This window comes from Hypanus sabinus, chromosome 12 (assembly GCF_030144855.1).
Source record: "Hypanus sabinus isolate sHypSab1 chromosome 12, sHypSab1.hap1, whole genome shotgun sequence".
In the NCBI taxonomy this organism is placed as follows: Eukaryota; Metazoa; Chordata; class Chondrichthyes; order Myliobatiformes; family Dasyatidae; genus Hypanus; species Hypanus sabinus.
The window spans coordinates 75,603,940-75,625,095 of NC_082717.1; the positions used below are offsets into that span (position 1 = coordinate 75,603,940).

A 21,156-nucleotide genomic window follows, 5' to 3' on the forward strand; every position below is an offset into this window, starting at 1 on the left:
ACTGGGCTTCGGTCCTCTCTTCCCCCCCCCATTCCTGATGAAGGGTCTCGGCCCGAAACGTTGGCTACTCTTTTCTCATGGATGCCGCCTGACCTGCTGAGTTCTTCCAGCATTGTGTTCAGATTCTAGCTTCAGTACCAGCTCCTTTCAATCCTCAGCTAGAAAGTCTGCTTTCTTTTCATGACTGAGGAGGTGAAGCCATGTCTGAGGATTCCACTTTGATATCTGTGTTCATTACAATGTTCTGTTGCCCATTCTTTTATCCATGAGGCAGAAAAGACGCAGGGAAAATGAACTGTTACTTCGCCATCCTGCCTACATCGATTTAACAGACAGAACAGCTGTCTTTCCTTCACTAGCTTTGGTAATCAGGCAGATGGCTAGGTATCCAGAATACGCATACTGTTCATCTACTTGTGCATACGGTGTGGATTCAAAGTGAAGCTGGATCTGTCTCCTGTTGAGGCTGATATTACTTCATGGAAGAAGGTTGGGACAGAACCAAATTATTGAATTACCAGCACCTGGGCCATACCCTTCTGAGATTTGGAAAGGATTTCCCTGGGTCTTCCTTCCCCATCCACCTGTCACTTTGGCCTGGCCTATTATTTGCTTTGCCTTGGAACTCCCAGGACATCAGTGGCTTTAGGGTGGGTGGCATTACTCATGGAATGACAATCACATGAAATAAACACGGAAAATGCTTGAAACACTCGGCATTTCAGGCAGCTTATGTGGAAAGAGGAACATACTTAATGTTCAGAAGGATCTTTGACCTTACTCATTAAGCCCGGTTCTCTTTCCACAGACCTGTTGAGTGTTCTCTGCATTTTCTGGTTTTGCTTCAGATTTGAAGCGTCAGCAGGCAGCTTGATCTTTCCAATTAGGAGGACGGGCCTGATCACTGATAAAATTTGAGTGAAAATTCAAAGGAAAAATGGGCATGAGATGATGCAAGTGACTTAAAAAGACACTAAGATGTAGACACAAAATTCAGAATGTCCATAATATTAAGATTGGTGCAATATCTGTTTTAAAAGATTACAGTGGATTCAATTTTTGACAGAGGCAAGCAGTTCATATTTGTGTCTAGGTTGGTTTAATGCCCTAATCCTAGATAAGGGAGTGTTCAGTAAGAGATGATGCACAGATTATTATGGTAAATATAAAATTGACAGCAGATTTTACACAAGTTTATTGTGTGAATCTGAGAAGTCATAAGAGGAGCCTTTTCCCTTGACTTTGCAATGCAAATTGTAGTCTTTTAAATGGGCAACTACAAAGTAACACCTGCCTTTCATAAGCTTTAATCACAAAGTCATTGTCTCATATGTTGTTAAGGAAAGATTAAACCTTCATTAATCCAAGAGTCAAAAAGGATGAAACAAAAAAAAACAAAAATCAATGATTTTATTAAGCGCAAATCATTAAAATGCAATGAAGAGGAATCATATACCCACCGGATATTTTTCCAGGTCTTCTATTAGCAACGCATCACCAAATATCGACCTGCAGTACTCCGCCATTTTCCCCTGTTGTTTGGGACTAAAGGCACAGAAACACAAATTGTGATGAAGCAATACTAATCAGATCTGAAGCATACATAACAAGTGCTCTCTTCTTTTTCAGTTTCTCCTCTTTTTGATACTTCCAACATCATCCAACTCTTGCAAACATAAAAAACCCTTATTAATCTTTTTTCTATCCAGCTCAACAGTAAGGGAGGAAAGAAATGGACCCAAGAAATTCTGCAAATGCTGGAATCTAGAGCGACACGCACAAAATGCTGAAGGAACTCAGCAGGTCAGGCAGCATCTATGGAATTGAATAAACAGTTGAGCTGAGTGACGATGTCTCAGGTGGGAACCCTATATTTGGCCTGAGATAGGCGACCAGCATAAAGAGGGAAAGGGAGTGGTGAGAAAGGATTCTGAGCTGACTGGCGGACTGACGAGGGGTGTGGCAGGCATGTGGTGCCAGGTAGAGTAGGTACACAGGGGGTGGAGTTGGAAGCCTGAGGCAGGTGAATGATAGTTGGAGGCAGACAAAGAGGGGAAAAGAGAAAAAGAACAACAGCTGGAACAAGGTGGTGGAGCAGAGCACGAAGATGGGAGAAAACTGCTGGAGGGAGATCAATACGTACACAAAGTACCACCAGAACTTGATTTCAATAAGTAAAGGTGAGAATGGGAACCTTAGAGGAGAATAACAGGTGTAACCAGATGGAAGATGGGTGAGGAGAGGGAAGACTGTGAAGTGATGGAGCCAGCAGAGGGCCGGGACAAAGATGGGTGAGGACAGGCTGGGGAATGGGGACAAACAGGAGTATCGGAAGGAGAAGGAGGAGGCAAGGGGCTGGGAAAGGAGAGAATAGAAAAAGGTGCGGGAGTGTTCACCTTAAATTGGAAAACTCAATAATCATGCCAATGGGTTGTAGACTACACAGGTGTACTCCTCTAGTGTGGATTGGGTTTGAATCAGGCCTGCTTGCACCTTCCCCAACCCAGCAACCACAGTCTCTTGTGTCTCAGCGGTCTATGAGCCAGTTGCTCACGGTTCAGTCTGAAAATTATGAGGAACGGGAAATGGTGAACCATCTTAGTACACTGTGTCTGCTCGCAACAATACTCCAGCTACATATGCTTCAAAGCACAGTGAAGGTTCTATGTCATTTGCCCGTGCATCAAGAAATGCAAGTTGAATATAAAATGGTATTGATTTATTTGCTTTTCTTTCATATAAATTGCATGAGAGTGAATTTTATTCCTCAGCTCAGATTTTTGGGTAGTAATTTAGAATTCTCTAAGGGAGCATTTTATTTAACCCAAACAGCATAAAGCAGGGGTTGCCTGCACTTACGAGTCAACATGGTTTTCAAAAGAAAGAATCACTGGATACGGAGATGTCTTGAAAGCACACTCAGCGATAGCTTCAATTACTTCCTACAAGAGAGAAAAGAAACAAATTTGTACATCTGCTGCAATCTGTGGAGATAATCTGATTCTCCATCCTACCTGCCAACTTTTCTCCACTCAATAGCTGTATTTGAGTATCTTCAATATCTTATGAACTTTCTATAACCATTACTTATATCTTAAAATAAAAACAAAATCCTCTGGACTGGACACTTACAATCTGAATCCTCACCAAATGATGCACATTGCTTTGAAAGTGTGATAATTAATTGGTTTATCATTTCATATTTAGCCACAACTTCAAACTAGATTTAAAAGTTTCAATATTCATGACTGAAAGTTAGGAAAGAAAAGAGATGAAGCGCATTTCAAATCAAAACTGAAGGAAAAAGCACATAAAGCAGACTTTAAACTCACTCAATTAAGCTCTGCTGCATCAGTATACAATGAAATATTCATCTATCTGGCAGGGAAGTAGGAAAAATAAATTAATTACATTCTGGACTTCCTCACTTGCAACTGTGTATTTGGTTCTCAAGAGAGCTGAGATATCCTACACAAATTCTAAGGGCTTCTCTGACAGGTTAATGAGATTTTCTTTACATAATGCAGGAAGTGTTTTGGGTCTGGATTAGTGGAGGCAGATTCAATTGCAGAGACCTGGATAAATACCTAAAAGAGAAGATTTACAGGAATATGGAAAGAGAGCAGCACTGGCTTAGACTGATCTGGTACAATGTGATGAAGACAGTGCACTCTCATCTTTCATGCACCTCCACCAACATCAAACAGTTTTTCAGATACTCCAATACAATAGTCTAAATTTTGTTAAAATAATTGCCAGAACACTTGTAATTGTACATGGATAATCTAGTTTTTGGACTGTGAAGTCCTGGGAAACAGTTCTTCAATGCTGCAATGAAATCAGCTGAAGATCAGTGCAAATGGTGCAATCCAACATGGTTTGTTCTCTGAAGGCAATAGACATATGACTGGGGTCTACTTAGTGCTTCAATACTTGCAAGAAAATAGTTAACACTATAGTTAAAAGTGGGGAGATTAAAGATCCAGACTGAAGGCTTTATCTCACCAAAATCCTGTAAATTACTTCCTTATACTTGTATTTCAACCCCTCCCCAAGTAATGAAAAGCCAGCACATAATCGGCTTGCTGGTTCTATACTGTGCTTAAAGAATGTTACATGTGTAAAATGAAATAATCTCTTATTCCTCCAAACATTATGGAGCATAGATCCAGTTGAGTCAATCACAAGGAACAAAATAATTTCCTCTTCCCATTAAAACAAACATCTTTGGTCGGATAAGAAGAGTGAAAATGTATACAGAAATCCAGGCAATGATTCACTCAGGATCTATATGTCAATAGGAATTCTTTAAAGTAATATTTAACATACCAATTTATGACTAATTAAACAAATTACGGATAAAAACCAGGTGATGTGTTGCAGCTGCATGATATGGGAGATGGTGGTTCCTGATTACCACACTTGCAGCAAGTGTTAGCGGCTTGATGAACTCCAAACTCAAAGGTAATGACCTCGAATCTGACGCATCGGGGGCGGGGTGGGGGGGGGGAGAGAGTTTCCGGGACATTGTTTCAGGAGGCAGTCACACCCTTTAGATTAACTATTTCAATTTCAGTCCGTGGACAGGGACAAGAGGGTGCAACTGCGAGCTGCGAGTGAGGGAGCTCGAGGTTCAGAGAGCTGGAGGAGGCTCAGCCCTTGAGCTTGCACAGCAGTTGAGATTGTTGCTCTGCGTGAGGGTGAGAGTGGGGTCTGTAGGAAGGATGAGCAACTGAACCGTGGCACCATGGGGAAGCCATTCAAGAGAGGGGATGAGAAGACAAATGTATTGTAATTGAGGATCGTATAGTCAGGGGAATACACATTTTTTTTGTCAGTAAGATCAAATGTCCAGCAGACTACATCATCTACCTGGTGGTGCAGAGGGAATTTAAGCTGCTGGGAACTAAAATGCAGAGCCAAAAAGGGAACAATCTTTAGACTGTTACCCGAGTCACGTGCAATTTAGCACAGAGAGTTAAACATGTGGCTCAAAGACTGGTGTGGGAGAAGTGGGCTTGAATTAGTGGGACATTGACACCGGTACTGGGAAAGGAGAGAGCTGTTCCAATGGGACATGCTCTACCTGAACCACAGTGGGACAAGGGTCTTGGCGAATCACATAACCAAGCCTGCAGATGGAGCTTTAAACTAAATAGTCTGGGGCTGGGTTTGACAGTATGGATAAAGTAAAAGGGAAACTGAGTACAGGAGAGGTTACTGAAGGCTCCAGAATAAAGATTAAGACATAAAGTTTATACAGATTTAAGAATTTGATCAGTCAACATGAAGTCAAAATTGGGAAGGGTAGAGAATACAGGATCGAAGGTGTTATATTTGAATGCATGCTGTATACAAAATAAGGCAGATAATTTTATAATACGGTTGGAGACTGGCAGGTATGACGTTGTGGGCATCATTGAGTTATGGTTGAAAGAGGATCACAGCTGGGAAGCTGACATCCAAGAATACACATCATATCAAATGGATAGGCAGGTGGGCAGAGGGTCAGATTGGCTTTGTTGAAAAGCAAAAACTGAAATCAAAGCCTTAGAAAGAAGTGACATAAGATCTGAACACTTAAGAGTCCTCGTGAGTAGTGTTAGGAAACTGCAGGGCAGAAAAGGACCCTGATGAGAGTTATATACAGGCCGCCCGACAATAACCAGGGATACAAATCATAACAGGAGATAGAAACAGCATGTGAAAAGATTAATGTTACAATGGACATGGGGGAATCTCAATATTGGTTAAAATCGGTTTGGTGCTGGATCCCAAGTGAAGCAATGTCCACTATGGGAAAAGCAATTCTAATTGGGTTTTGTGTAGTGAATCAGATTTGATTCGGGAGCTTTCGGTAAATGAACCCTCAGATGACAGTGATCATAAAATGGCAGAATTCACCTTAAGGAGACATTAAGATCTGATGTATTACTATCACAGTTCTGTAAGTGTAAACACATTTGAAAGATGAGCTGGCCAAAGTTGACTAGAAAAGGACACTAGCAGGGATGACTTGAGAATCAGAATCATAATCAGGTTTATTATCACCGGCGTATGTCATGAAATTTGTTAACTTAGCAGCAGCAGTTCAATGCAATACACGATAATATAGGAAGAAAAAAATAAGTAAATCAATTACAGTAAATATATATATATTAAACAGATTAAAAGTAGTGCAAAAGTAGAAATAATATATATCAAAAAAGTGAGGCAGTGTTCTGGAGTAATTCAGAAAATGCATGATTGATTTATCCCAAAGAAGAAGTATTCTAATGGGAGGATAAGTAACTGTGGCTGACAAGGGAGGAGAGGGCATACAATATAGCAGAAAATAGTAGGAGACTAGGAGGATTGGGAAGCTTTTAAAACCAATAGACGGCAACTAAAAAAAAACACAAGGCGAAAATATGTAATATGAAGCTAAGTTGGCTGTTAAGATTAAAGAGGATACCAAAGATATTTTTATATATATAGAATAAAAGAGAGAAAAGAGTGGACATTGGACCACTGGAAAATTATGCTAGAGAGATAGCAATGGGAAATAAAGAAATGCCAGAGAAACTAAATAAGTATTTTGTATCAGTTTTCACCGTGGAAAGCACCAGCAATGTACCATAAATCCAAGAGTGTTTGGGGGGGGGGGGGAAGCAGAAGTGAGTGCAGTTGCTATTATTAAAATTGCAAATTTCAGTCCACTCCTTCAGATGGGAGGGAAACAAAGGACAGGGAATAACAGGCTGGTTAGTGGTCGGCAAGTTGTTAAGTATTATTTAGCAATTATTAACAAGTTAACATGAGGGAATTTCCAATCCACAGCATTTAACCTTTTTACATTTGCACTTATATTAACACCTGAGCACTACTGGAAAAGGATATGCTAGCATCGGAGGGGGTCCAGAGAAGGTTTACAAGAATGATTCCAGGAATGAAAAGGATAAAGTATGAAGAGCATTTGATACAGTAGCTCTGGTCCTGTACTCTCTGGAATTTATAAGAATGAGGGGCGATCTCATTGAAACCTAACCAAATCTTGAAAGCCCAAGATAAAAAGGACAAAGGGGATGTTTCCAATAATGGGAGAGTCTCAGACCAGAGGGCATAGATTCAGAATGGCACAATATCCTTCAGAACAGAGACAAGGGGGAAAGGCTGTGGTGAATCTGTGGAATTCATTGCCACATTCAGCTATGGAGGCCAAGTCAATAGGTATTTTTAAAGAGAAGGTTGATAGATTCCTGATTAGCAAGGCGTCAATGATTATGGGGAGAAGGCAGGAGAATACAGTTGAAAACATTTTATGGTGTAATGTTCTACTCCAATATGAGCTCAATTGCCAGCACTGTCAGTCAGAAGGATATAGGTTCAATCCCCATGCCAGTGACAAGGAAAATATTCTGAGGGTGTACCACATGGACAGATATACTGTCTTGTGCATATGACATTACAGCATGGGCCTGAATTCTCTACTGAATGCAAAGGACCTTGACACACTGACGAACATTTAGCTTTCAGAGGTGCACAAGCACACTGCCTTGCTATTAACTTGTGGCTGTCAGCAGAATCTTGTGGGTTGCAATGTTGCTTATAATATTGCTTACCCTTCAAAAGGAACTCCTTGCTATAATGTTTGTTGTTACAAGCAGTGACAGGTGTTAATATTAATGCAAATCTTCCTTGTAAAGGTTAAATGCCATGGATTAGAAATTCCCTTACGTTAACTTGTTACACAAGCAGCCTACCTAGTTGTTCAGCTTCCCCCCAGCAAAGCTTGGCAGAGCCTGTGCCCCAGAATACCGTGTACTTTGGAATGTCCCACAAATATATACAAAGGACTTGCCTTTGTCAGGAAGAACAAAGATGGCGAACTGTTATGGCAATAGCAGAAGAGTCAGATGTTATCCGAGGTTGGCAGTGGGGAGGGATAACAGTGTGAAGGGATGATATTGAGAGGCTTGCAACTAGGAATTGGGTTACGATTGCTCCAAGGTCCGATGCTGGCAGGTCCAAAATCCAAATATCAAGAAGGAACTGGATGCAGCAGGCAAATTGAACTCTGAATGGGGACATGATCCACAGTGATTTGGCCCTCTTTGCATTAAGAGTTGGCTTGCCGATAGAAGATAGGGGGTGGTGGTCAGTAGGACTGATTCTGGCTGGAGGTCCATGACTGGTGGTGTTCTGCAGAGATCCGTACAGGGATGGATATACATGAATATATGACTGGGATGAAAATGTGAATGGTTGGCTTAGTAACTTTGCAGATGATACAAAGACTGGTGTCGTGGTCAGTGTAGAAGTCTGTCAAAGGATAGATTTAGATCAGTTGTAAATATGGGTGGAGGAATAATAGGTGGAGCTTAAATGCAGCCAAGTGTGGAGTGCTGCATTTCAGGAGATCAAGCGTAAGGGGACAGAACACTGTTAACGGCAAGATCCTTAACCGTATTGACGCACGGACGGATATTGTGTCCAAGTTCACTGCTCCATGAAAGTGGCTGCACAGGTTGATAGGGCAGTAAGGACAGAGCAGGGTAAGCTTGAGTTCAGGAGTCAGGAAGTTATGTTGCAAAGTTATGAAGCTCTGGTTGGGCTATAGCTAAACCATTGCATTTATTTCTGGGTGTCCTATGATATGAAGGATGTGGAGGCTTTAGAAAGGGTGCAGAAATGTGGACACCTCTTTTTCCCTTATTAGGGAAAGAGAAAGCCTGTGGTACACCGTATTATCGAGTGAACGAATAGTCTTTGGGGTACTGCAAGTCTGTGTCATTACTGATGCTTTGCTGCACGCACGAGTGCTTGGTGGAGAACGCTGATACTTTTTTGCTGGTGGGGGGAGGGGGTACCATTGCCTTGCTCCTGTTGTGCGAGGAAGGGGAGGAACTGGGAGGGGGGGACTTTGGGGTTCTAGCGTTTAACTGTCATTAATTCTTTGGATCACTCCTCTGTTTTTTGTGGATGTTCGCAAAGGAAAAGAATTTCAGGATGTATATTGTATACACTTCTCTGACATTAAATGTACCTAGTGAACCTATTGAAAACGTTTATCAGGATGTTGCCTTGATCAGAGGGCATGAGCGAAAAGAGAGGCTGAACGAACCTGGGGTGTTTTCACTAGAGCAGCTGAGGAAACTGAGGCAAGACCTGATTAACGTTTATAACATTATGAGAGGCACAGATTGAGTAGACAGCTGGTATATCCCACCCCACTCCTCCTCGGGCTGAAATGTCCAATGCTAAATGTTAAAGATGAGAGGAGGTAAGTTCGAAGAAGCTATTCAGGTCAAGTTGCATTGCACAGAGAGCGGTGGGTGGGTGGGTGCCTGGAATTTGCCATCGGGGTGATAATGGAGGCTTGTACAATAAAGGCATTTAAGCTGCCCTCAGTTAGGTATGTGAACAGGCAGAGAATGGAGGGATATGGACCTTGTGTAGGCAGAAGGAATTATTTTAATTTGTTGCAACATTGTGGGCTGAGGTGCCTGTCTCTGTGCTCTACCTACAGCTCCTTACGTACAAGGAGATCAAACACCCGGGTGATGAACCAAGTCTACCTACAGCTCCCTTACATTCAAGGAGATCAAACGCCAGGGTGATGAACCAGTTCAGCACTCCACCACTTTAAGCTGCTCAGGATCAGCCTCATATTTCAGTGGCCCCACCCCAACACTATTTGTAGCAAATGCATGTGCAAATTCATTTGGTAGAAATGCTGCCAAAGCAAGTATTACCCAGTCTGTGGCTACTACTAATGTCCAGAAACAATATAAAAACCTCCATCAGGCTGACAGAATTAGTCTTTAGCTTTAACTTAATCACAAAGGGCCTAAAACTTTATATCCTGCAGTAGAAGAATGAGGGGTGATCTAAATGAAACTTATCGAATGTAATTGAATGATGAAAGGCTTTGATAGAATGGATGTGGATAGGATGGTGGGAGAGTCTGAGACCAGAGGACCCAGCCTCAGAATAGAGGGGCATCCTTTTAGAATGAAGATAAGGAGTTATTTCTTCAGCCAGAGGGTGGTGAATCTGTGGAATTCATTATCACAAGCAGCTCTGGAGGCCAAGTCTTTATGTATATTTAAGGCAGAGGTTGATATATTCTTGATTAGTCAAGGCATGAAGGGATACAGGCAGAAAGCAGGACATTGTGGCTGAGAGGAAAAGTAGATCAGCCCATGATGAAATGGCTGAGCAGGCTTGATGGACTGAATGGCCTAATCCTGCTCTTATGTCGTTCTGATGAATAGTTTTGCTTCTCTTCGTATTACACTCTGTCTGCTACATTCTAGCCAAATCACTTAACGTATCCATTTCCCTTCCTGCCTTCACTGGGTCCACCTCACACTTTTCTTCCCCTTAGTTTTCTGTTGATGGTAACTCATCGTATTACATCTGTGGTAACAACACTGGCTTTTATTATAAGTACTCATTGTCGTATCTCAGTAGCTACATTATCATAGTGAAACGTTTGGTATCTATTAAGTAATCCTCAATTCAATGTAAAATAATTAACCGTGAGAGGGAAAGATAAAACACAGACTGAAAGGAAACATAATTTAAAATGTTTGAAATAATCTTCAAAAAAAATAGTTTGAATGAGTGTGATTGCATATTCTAAAAGTGAATTTCCTAGAGCAGTTGTTTTCCATTAATTCAGAACTACTTGAACTAAAACCTAATCTTTTGTGAGTATTCAGGGGCCGTATGTTAAATCTCTCAACTAAGCCTCTGAAAATACCTTTCACTGTCTATTTCTAATTGTAAATCTGTGGATCTTCGAACTTGCAATGGTCAGCACTGATGACCACATTGCTATTTTTGCTGTCTATTTTGGGCCACTGTGAATTTAAGTGTAGCGTCTGTGAAATCATGGGTTTAACCTACAGCCATTGTTAGCAGTCAGTCAAAATTGTAGGTCAAATCACTGGAGTGCTTGCACAGAAGTTTCCATTGACAGGTATTATTAAAAACTCATTATTAATATTGTTGACATCTGCCTTTTTAATAAGACATATTGCTCTCAAATTATATTTTTAGATATTAGGAGCGCGGGCTTTGTGCATGAAACATGACAGTGAAGTAAAAGATATGTCATGACCTAAAATGAATGGCAGCTCAAGAATAAGAGGCCAAATGACCCAGCTCTGCCTCATTTTCTTATCTTCCTCTCTGTTGTGTTGGTATTTTGATTGCTATTTATATCGGGTGAATAAATATCCAGTGGTCACATAATTCGGCCACCAAATTCCCAGATCACAATGCCCTTGAAGGGATTACTTTTTCGTCACTTCTCCTCATGCGAGCCTGACTTCAACACTGAAGATGCAGTTTGAATAGGTACATGAAGGGCTATGGTCCCTGTGCAGGTCGATGGGAGCAGGCCGTTTAAATGGTTCAGCATGGACAAGAAGGGCCGAAGGGGCTGTTTCTGTGCTGTACTTTTCTATGTCTCTTTTTCTAAAGTGTGAGACAAGGTTGTATTGAAGAAAATAATTGAGGTCTTCACAATTAAAATCATGCACCAAGTTATCTCTTTGCTTTTTGAATGCCCAACAACTAAAAACCAGTAACTTTGCAACCTGTACTGGAATTGTGTATTCCAAACATGTACAACATATTTAATTAGCTGGGTTAGCGATATGCAATATCGCTATAATGAATTGAGTCCTGTCTGCAGCTCCCTTCGCATCCACAGAATAAAAAGGCTCCCCTGCAATAAGCAGGTTTTTCGTGCCGTGTGGATACATTCAACACATCAAGGATAACTTTGCAAAATAAAGGAAAGAAAATCACCTTGAATAATATTTCAGTTGTCATTGTAAATCCGTGAGTGATGACGGGCTCTTCTTCAGTCGAACGTCCCTTCCAGCAGTCCAGCTCGACACACCGGCATCCTGCCAAGAGGACCTGGCGGTACATTTCAACGGAAGAGTTCCCAGCCAGCTGTCCAGCTGTGATAACACAACACAAAGTAAAAAGTAACTGCATCACAGTAACACATTGATGAGAAAGCCTGTCTGGAGTTTGATATCACTTCCAGCCACAAACAGTGCACGGCAGACATTTAATTTATAATTTCACAGAGAGAGAAAAGAAGCAATAAAAATCATTACAAGTATCAACACAGCTTTCGATGCTTTGAAATTACCCTATTACAGTTTTGCGATCATCTTGGAAATCAAATTTATAAAGAAATACGACGTTTCAAAAGGAAATTTGGTGGATGCATTCATGATGTTAACTTATTCCAACCCACTGGGAGCAAAATGCTAACTTTATCATTGGTTAGGCATCTGCCACATTCCACAATGTACTAACATTATCAGAAAGTGTTTTCTCCAGCAATAAGTTCATTGGGGTTGCCTCAGTAGGGGTAATTCTTAACAGCATTCTATTATTGGAGGCATCATTGTGGCCATGGTGAATCAAGGGCCTTGTAACAGGACGTGTGGAAGTCCACCTAATGTGTGTTGTCTCTGAAGGCGCATCTCCCCAATCTTTTCTCCCACTAAAATTCACTTATTTTTCTCTTTTTCCCAGTCATGGACCCTAAACGCCATCTGTTTCACCTTCCACAGATAATGCCTGACCTGTCGATTATTTTAAAGCATTTTCTATTTTTGATGCTGAGTTTCAATCAAAAGACGTGATAAAATGTTTAAATTACTGGACTGATATTCTAATAGTCTGGTCTAAATATCTACCAACACAAATTCAATTAATTACCATAAAATTCCCACCTGATTCATACTAGTACATACTTTTCCTATTTACAGGTTTATCTGTAAACTGTATCAAGAATGACTTTAGGCATCTGCTGTGAGGGGGGACCTTTTGCTGACTTCAATATTTAACAGCTGGCAGTATTTCTCGGATAAGAAGCAGTCAGCCAATAGTTGAAGATGAGCTCACAATCTCTCCGTTTTCCTCTATTTTGCACTATTACAACGAATGTGCAACTGTTCAGAAAGACCCCCGATGAAATATTTACCTCTGATGTGAACGAACTTTGAGCAAAATGTGCAAGTGACAATTTCTTACCTGTGAGGTAGGTATTGTGTGAGGAATTGATGAAATAGTGGGACAAAGGTTGAGTCATATCTTCACTCAGATCTAATTTCTCAAGTGGAATCACTCCATTCTCATCGCCACTCAAATACCTCTTGAAGCCATCAATTGAAATCTGACCTGATAACAGACAAAGGAAAAAAATATGTAAGTTCAACTTGCAAATAAAATCTTATCAAAATGCACATTTTTTAAATGTTTTTTATACATTTTACAAATTAAAAAAACCCAAATCAGAATGAACATTAATACAGTGCAAAATTAAGCATACAATGACAATATGATACAAAGAAAGAGAATTTTTTTAAAAAAACCTAAATTGAAGACAAGTAAACTTAGTATCCTCCCCCAACCCCACAACACAATAAAAAAACTCCAGACCAACCACAACACAATATAGGGAATATGAATCAGGACAATCAAACTCCCAGACTGTGAAGACACTTAGCAACAGAGGATAATAATGCCTACTACCAGAAAAAAAAGGAGCTGAAAGCAAGGGACTGAAAAAAAAAGAGAAAAAAACCCTAGTCAAGAGGAAGGTTATGAAAGTACTCGATAAAAGGTCCCCAGACCTTATGGAACTTTAGATCCGAATTGAGAACTGAATAATGAATTTTTTTGAGGTCCAAACAGGCCATAATGTCGTTAAGCCATTGAGCATGAGTGGGCGGGGCAGCATCTCTCCATCTGAGGAGGATCAAGCGTCTAGCCAGAAGAGAGGCAAAGGATAATATTCGGCATTTGGTCGGACTCAGACATAAATCTGTCTCGCCCCAGAAACCGAACAAAGCAATTAAGGGGTTTGGTTCTAGTTGCTGATTCAGAATATATGATAACGTAGTGAAAACATCTTTCCAAAATTTCTCCAAGCTCGGACAGAACCAGTACATATGAATGAGAGAGGCCTCGCCCCTCTTGCATTTATCACAAAGCGGACTAATGTTAGGGTAGAATCGAGATAGTTTAGATTTAGACATATGGGCTCTATGAACAATCTTAAACTGTAAAAGGCAATGGCGAGCACAAAGAGAGGTTGAGTTAACCGATTTGAGAATCGAGTCCCAACTCTCATCAGATAAGGAGATATTCAAATCCTGCTCCCATGCCATTTTAATTTTATCCACAGGGGCCCGTCGTAAGGCTGCTAACTTATCTCGAATAATTGATATTAAGCCTTTACCTAGTCGATTCATGGAAAGAAATAGGTCCATAGCATTTTTCGCAGGCATTTCAGGAAAGTTAGGAATTAAAGGAGCAATAAATTGTCGGATTTGGAGATATCTGAAAAAATGAGCATTGGGCAGATTGAACTTAACAGACAGCTGCTGAAAAGAAGCGAAGCGATTATCAATGAAAAGATCTTCAAAATGTCTAATGCCCTTCCTATACCAAACCTGGAATGCTGAATCGTATGTAGTAGGTAGAAAAAGGTGATTATGTACGACAGGGCTGGAAACGGAAAAACCATGGAAACCATAGCATTTCCTAAACTGAGCCCATATACACAAAGTGTGTCTAACAAGAGGATTAGCTATTAATCTGGACAGACTACTAGGGAGTGCAGAGCCAAGAAGTGCAGAGATAGATAGTTCTTTAGTGGAGCTCAACTCCATTGCCACCTAATTAGGGCACTCGGGTTGGCCATGGAAAAAAGACCAAAAGGTAGCACAACGTATATTAGCTGCCCAATAATATAAACGAAAGTTAGGTAAAGCCATGCCACCTTCTTTTTTAGGTTTTTGGAGATGGATTTTACTAATTCTAGAGCGCTTATTCCTCCGCAGATATGACAAAATAATAGAGTCTAAGGAGTCAAAAAAAGATTTAGGAATAAAAATTGGGATAGATTGAAATAAGTATAAGAATTTGGGAAGAACATACATTTTAACAACATTAATACGACCTACCAAAGACATAGATAGAGGTGACCATTGTACCAGACTCTGTTTTATAGCATATGAAAGATTGGCAAAGTTTTCACGAAAGAGATCTTTAAACTTCCTTGTGACTGTAATTCCAAGATAAGTAAATTGATTATGGACTACTTTAAAAGGGAGAAAATGCACGTTTTAATAAATGATTATGGAATTAGTCCTAGTTGGAGCAGATTCAGCTGATTACCTAGATATATTGAAATGTAGACACATTACCCAGCCGGCAGGGAGGTAATTTGCGAAAGGGCTGAAGGTCAGGATTATTGACCACTTGGAACAACAGGGTTTAATTGGTTACAACCAACACAGCTTTGTGAATGGCAGATCCTATCTGACCAATCTGAATTAATTTTTTTGAGCATATTCAATGAGGGCAGAGCAGTATTTCTGGTTTACATGGTTTCAGTCAGGTCTTTGACACCGTCTCAAATGGGGAACTGGTCCAAAAGGTTTGGTCCTCCGGGATCTGGAGCAAGTTAGTTAATGGGAAGTCAGAGGATAATGGTAGAAGAGACACAAGAGACTGCAGATCCTGGAATGTGGAGCCACAAATGATGTGCTGGAGGAATTTAGCAGCATATGTAGGGGGGTGATGGCTGAGGGTTGCTATTATTAGTGTACTCCTCAGAAGAGAGCGGGAACCTTTGCTGTTTGTTATTTATGTGAATGATTTGGATGTCAATGTAGGAGGCGTGATCAGTTTATTTGCAGATAAGACTAAGATTAGCAAAGTTCTGGATAACGTAGAGGGAGCCTCACGATTTTGAGAGATATTGCAATATTGACATGGGCTGATAAGTAGCAGATTGAGATCCCTGAAGGTGGTGGCAGAAGTGGTTAAGAAGATATATCAATGGACTTCTGGAAACTTTTCCCAACATGGATTTAGGGAAGTGGGGAGAGATTTAAAGGGGATGTGAGGTAGACCACTTTCACCTAGAGATTGATGAGTACCTGGAATACACTGTCTGAGAGAGTGATGGTTCACTGACAGTATTTAAAAAGGCTCTAGATGAGCACTTGAATCTGATAGATTTGTTGCGTATTGACGAACTGCTGGATGGTGGGATTAACGCAGGTGCCCAGTGGTGGCAGTGATATGCATGCTCTCTGTTTCTATAACTCTAGGGAACAGCTTTTTCTGAAAATCTAGTTTTGATTTTTCCTGCGTTGAATTCACAGAATAAGCTTCTGTTACGAAATGCTTCTCATTCAATGTGAATGTAATTGGATGTGGTCCCTTTAACTTGAGCTCCGGTTCCCTCCTAAACTCTCCTCCTCTCTAATCACAAGTTGCTTCCTAGAACTACCTTTCTGATGAACCCTTGAGGCATAGAGCCCCAAGTGTGCTCTGTCAACTTTTGTTTGGTAAGATCTCTGTAAAGCTCTTTTGAGATGTTTCCCTCCAATTTAAGTGACTTTATAAATGCAGGTGGATTTGGTTTGCAGAAAAGCTGTCAACGAAGCTAAAAGACATAATCTGGGCATTGGGTTGATATTCAGTCACTGCCTGCATTTGTCAGACAGTGCTTTGGTCAATTGTTCTGTCCGATCACCAATGTTGCTGGCAGAAGATCTTATTGATTCTAATGAAGTACTGTGTTGCCTCTGTTACTGAGTATTATCCAACTCACTGCTGGGAGTTTCTTCTTTCCTAAAGGGGAGTGTGTTCATTTTATCACACAAGCCTTGATTTCTGGAGGATCAGGAATCAGCCAGGGAACATGGTCACCCTCAGTCAATGGTGCAGAGATTTATATTGAGTGAGTCAGATCTCTTCTGCGGTCTAGGTTACCACAGATGGCTCAGCAGGCATGGCAAATTAATACTGAGCAATATAAAAACACAAGAAATAGGAGCAGGAGTAGGCCATCTGGCCCATCAAGCCTGCTCCACCATTCAATAAGATCATGGCTGATCTGGCCATGTACTCATCTCATTGGGAAGCATGCCTTATGAGAATAGGTTGAGTGAACTCAGCCTTTTCTCCTTGGAGTGGCAGAGGATGAGAGGTGACCTGATAGAGGTGTATAAGATGATGAGAGGCATTGATTGTGTGGATAGTCAGAGGCTTTTTCCCAGGGCTGAAATGGCAAGCACGAGAGGACACAGGTCTAAGGTGCCAGGGAATAGGTACAGAGGAGAGGTCAGGGGTAAGTGTTTTACTCAAGAGAGTGGTGAGTGCATGGAATGGGCTGCTGGCAATGGTGGTAGAGGCTGATATGATAGGGTCTTTTAAGAGACTGTTGGATAGGTACATGGAGCTGAGAAAAATAAAGGGCTATGGGTAAGCCTGGGTAGTTCTAAGGTAGGGACATGCTCCACACAACTTTGTGGGCCGAAGGGCCTGTATTGTCCTGTAGGTTTTCTATATTTCTATCTCAATTGACCCACCTTTTCCCCATAACCCTTAATTCCCCTACTATGCAAAAATATGTCCAACTTTGTCTTAACTATATTTACTGAGCTGGCCTCCACTGCTCCATTGGGCAGAGAATTCCACAGATTCACCACTCTCTGGGAGAAGCAGTTCCTCCTCATCTCCATCCTAAATCTACTCCCCCGAATCTTCAGATTGCTAGTTCTAGTCTCACCTACCAGTGGAAACAACTTTCCTGCCTCTATCTTATCTGTCCCTTTCATAATTTTATATGTTTCTAATCATTCTATATCATTCCTAAGAGTTGGATACAGTAGTGGAGAAAAGTTTGATTGAATATGGCCACTTGGGACAGCTTTCTGTCCTTCAATCTCACTGGAGGCTTCCAACAGATCAGGAAACCACCATTCTTCATGTATGAAGTCCATTTAATTGGAGGGAGACACCCAAAAGGGCTTCACAGAAATATAATTGAATAAAAGGTGACACAGGGATCATCTGGAGATCAGTGATCGAAGGCTCCGTCAGAAAGGTAGTTCCAGGGAGCGTATTGAAGAGAGAGAGAGGGGTAACTTTATCTAGGCCCTTCGTTGGTCTCATCAGCTGAATTATTTGACACTATCCGGTTGTGTCTGAAAGTGGGTTGTCAGCATTGACCACAAAAACCATTGGAAACACTGGCTGAGGCAATGCTGGACATCTGGCATTTCTAATGCCAGCTTTCAGAAGTGACAATCTTTGGAAAAGGGAGGGCAAGTTGACACAGAAGAAAGGAAACATTTCAAAGGACACGTGAGCGCAAACTTTTTTCCACAGAGAGTGATGTGTGCCTGGACTGTGCCGCCAGGTGCTGATGGAGGCAGATACAAAAGAGTTGTTTAACAGGCTCTTAGATTGGCATGTGAATGTGCAGAGAATGGAAGGATACAGACCTTGCGTAGGCAGAAGGGATTCGTTTGGTTAGGTGTTTAATTAGCTTGGCACAACACCGTGTTCCTGCACTTTACTCCACTGAGGAGTTAGACATAAAGTTGGAATACCTGTATCGGGAGGGGCATCGCCACCGGAAGTGGGAAGTCATCCAGCTATTGACAGGGGTAGATTGGAAAAGAAAGTGAATGCCTCATGTTTTGTTCCTAGACATGGCCATCAGAGTGGTACAAGTTGAAAGATCTCACTGAAGTTGTCAAGGTAATAACAAAGCTCCCTCAATTTCACAGCTCCAGCATCATTATTACATCCCTCTGCAATAAGCCTATTTTATTCCATCTGTCACTTCAGCAAAATTTGCACTCGCCCCTGGAGACTGTTGTCAAACAGAGAGACCTTGGGGTAAGTGTCAACACAGCTGGATAAGTTAACAAAGAGGACATTTGACAGACTTGTCTTCAGCAGGCAGGAAAGAGTGCAGGAGCTGGGACATCACATGCAAATGCAGAAGTTACTACTGGGCTGAATCTCAAAATGACTGTTTATTTTTCGGGTTGCCCCGGTATACAAAGGATATCAGTAAATTAGAAATTGTACAGAAAAGTTTCACGACAACGTTACTGGGACTGGAGGGCTTGAGTTATAAGGAGAGGGCAGATAGGCTGAAACTTTTTCCCCAGAGCTTAGCAGGCCAAGCAGGGGCACGTAAACCATGAAGGGCATAGAATAGGTTGATGGTGACAGTATTTTTCCCAGGGTAGGGCAGTCTAAAATGAGAGTATGCAGATTTAAGATGAGATGGGGGAAAATTTAAAACAGAAGCAAGGGAAAGTATTTTTTAACAGAGGGTGATGGGTATATGTAACGACCTGCCAGAGGTAGATACTATTATAATGTTTAAAATGTATTTAAATAAGTACATGATATGGGCCAAATTCAGGGAAATGGAACTAGCTTGGATGGACATCTTGGTTAGCATGATCGAGTTGGGTTGAAAGGCTGGTTTTCATGCTGTGTAACTCTATGATTCTGTCTTACACACTGTGGTCCATCAGAACGAGCACATCCTCGCAAGACAGTCACTCAACACATTCGCTCACTTATTCCAGGAGGAAATCACGGTGGTCCACCAGGACAAGCAAAGTCTCTAGAGACCTCGTGAGAGTCACCCAACGTATTCTCTCCCGTATTCCAGGAGGAAGTTACTGTGGTCCATCAGGACAAGCATATCCTCGCAAGACAGTCAAGTCAAATCAAGTCACTTTTATTGTCATTTCGACCATACAGTACATAGTAAAAATAAACATTTTTTCAGGACCATGGTGTCACATGACACAGTACAAAAACTAGACTGAACTACATAAAAAACGACACTAGACTACAGACCTACCCAGGACTGCATAAGGTGCACAAAACAGTGCAGGCATTACAATAACTAATAAACAGGACAATAGGGCAGTAAGGTGTCAGTCCAGGCTCTGGGTATTGAGGACTCTGATAGCTTGGGGGAAGAAACTGTTACGTAGTCTGGTCGTGAGAGCCTTAACGCTTCAGTGCCTTTTCCCAGATGGCAGGAAGGAGAAGAGTTTGTATGCGGGGTGTGTGGGGTCCTTCATAATGCTGTTTGCCTTATGGATGCAGCGTGTAGTGTAAATGTCCGTAATGGCGGGAAGAGAGACCCCGATGATCTTCTCAGCTGACCTCACTATCCGCTGCAGGGTCTTGCGATCTGAGATGGTGCAATTTACAAACCAGGCAGTGATGCAGCTGCTCAGGATGCTCTCAATACAACCCCTGTAGAATGTGATGAGAATGGGGGGTGGGAGATGGACTTTTCTCAGCCTTCGCAGAAAGTAGAGACGCTGCTGGGCTTTCTTTGCTATGGAGCTGGTGTTGAGGGACCAGGTGAGATTCTCCGCCCATTCCCTCAACACATTCCCTCACTTATTCCAGGAGGAAATCACGGTGGTCCACCCGGACAAGCAGAGTCTCTAGAGACCTCGGGAGAGTCACCCACAGTATTCTCTCCCTTATTCCAGGAGGAAGCCACCATGGTCCATCAGGACAAGCATATCCTCGTGAGACTATCACCCAACATATTCTCCCCCTTATTCCAAAAGGAAGTTACTGTGGTCCATCAGAACAAGCACATTCTCTACAGACCTTGTGAGACAGTCACCCAACTCTCTCTCTTCCTTATTCCAGGAGGAAGTCATGCCTAGTTCTGGGTGGATTGGATGATAAGCAGTGACAGGAGTTGTTAGTAATTGATGGAAGGAAATGACACGGAGGTCTGATGGGTCACAATAAAAGAAGACAACTTGGTGATATATAACACAGCTGAAAAATCAGATGCTGCTGAGGGATTCTGTGTGTGCAGGCAGTCTGAGCTGGGGGTATCAACTAAACTTCAGCTCTTCAGTGCCAGCTAAATTTACATGAGAACAAAACTCCAGAAAAGAATGGCGCAGAAAGCTGATGCACAGTTCACTCACAAAATATAGTGTAAGCTCAATTATCCATCCCATAGGCAATTACTTGATTTCTTGTTTACTGTGAGAACACTCCTGAATTCTGCAAAACTGGTAGAAAATGGAACTTCCCACACAGATTTCCTTGCCGGAGAGCTCAGCTACTGACAGGGTTGATAAATGTTATGCTACTGATTCTAAGTGGGAGTACAGGAAGGAAAACAAAGTGCAGCACTAAGAGCTATGGCATTCTGAGGAGTGCTGGAGAGGGAGCTGGTTAAAGGCCAGAACATGTTCCAACAGTAGGGTAGAAATTAGAACAGGTACAGGGGAGGGGAGAGCAGATACATTCCCTGACTGT

At 41.6% G+C, this 21,156-nt stretch overlaps 1 protein-coding gene across 10 annotated transcripts in view; it reads right to left on the bottom strand.

Moving 5' to 3' along the window:
- LOC132403025 (1-phosphatidylinositol 4,5-bisphosphate phosphodiesterase beta-1) overlaps window positions 1–21,156 on the bottom strand; it is a 1,013,243-nt gene that overhangs the window by 242,846 nt on the left and 749,241 nt on the right. For all 10 annotated transcript variants that reach the window (XR_009515160.1, XR_009515161.1, XR_009515162.1 and 7 more), the window contains 4 exons: window positions 13,051–13,197; window positions 11,803–11,960; window positions 2,860–2,942; window positions 1,461–1,545 (listed from right to left, as the gene is read on the bottom strand). Coding sequence is in view for 7 of the 10 variants with exons in the window: in XM_059986239.1 (XP_059842222.1) it covers window positions 1,461–1,545; window positions 2,860–2,942; window positions 11,803–11,960; window positions 13,051–13,197 (473 nt within the window). In the remaining 3 variants the exon portion in view is untranslated. The remainder of the gene's footprint in view (window positions 1–1,460; window positions 1,546–2,859; window positions 2,943–11,802; window positions 11,961–13,050; window positions 13,198–21,156) is intronic.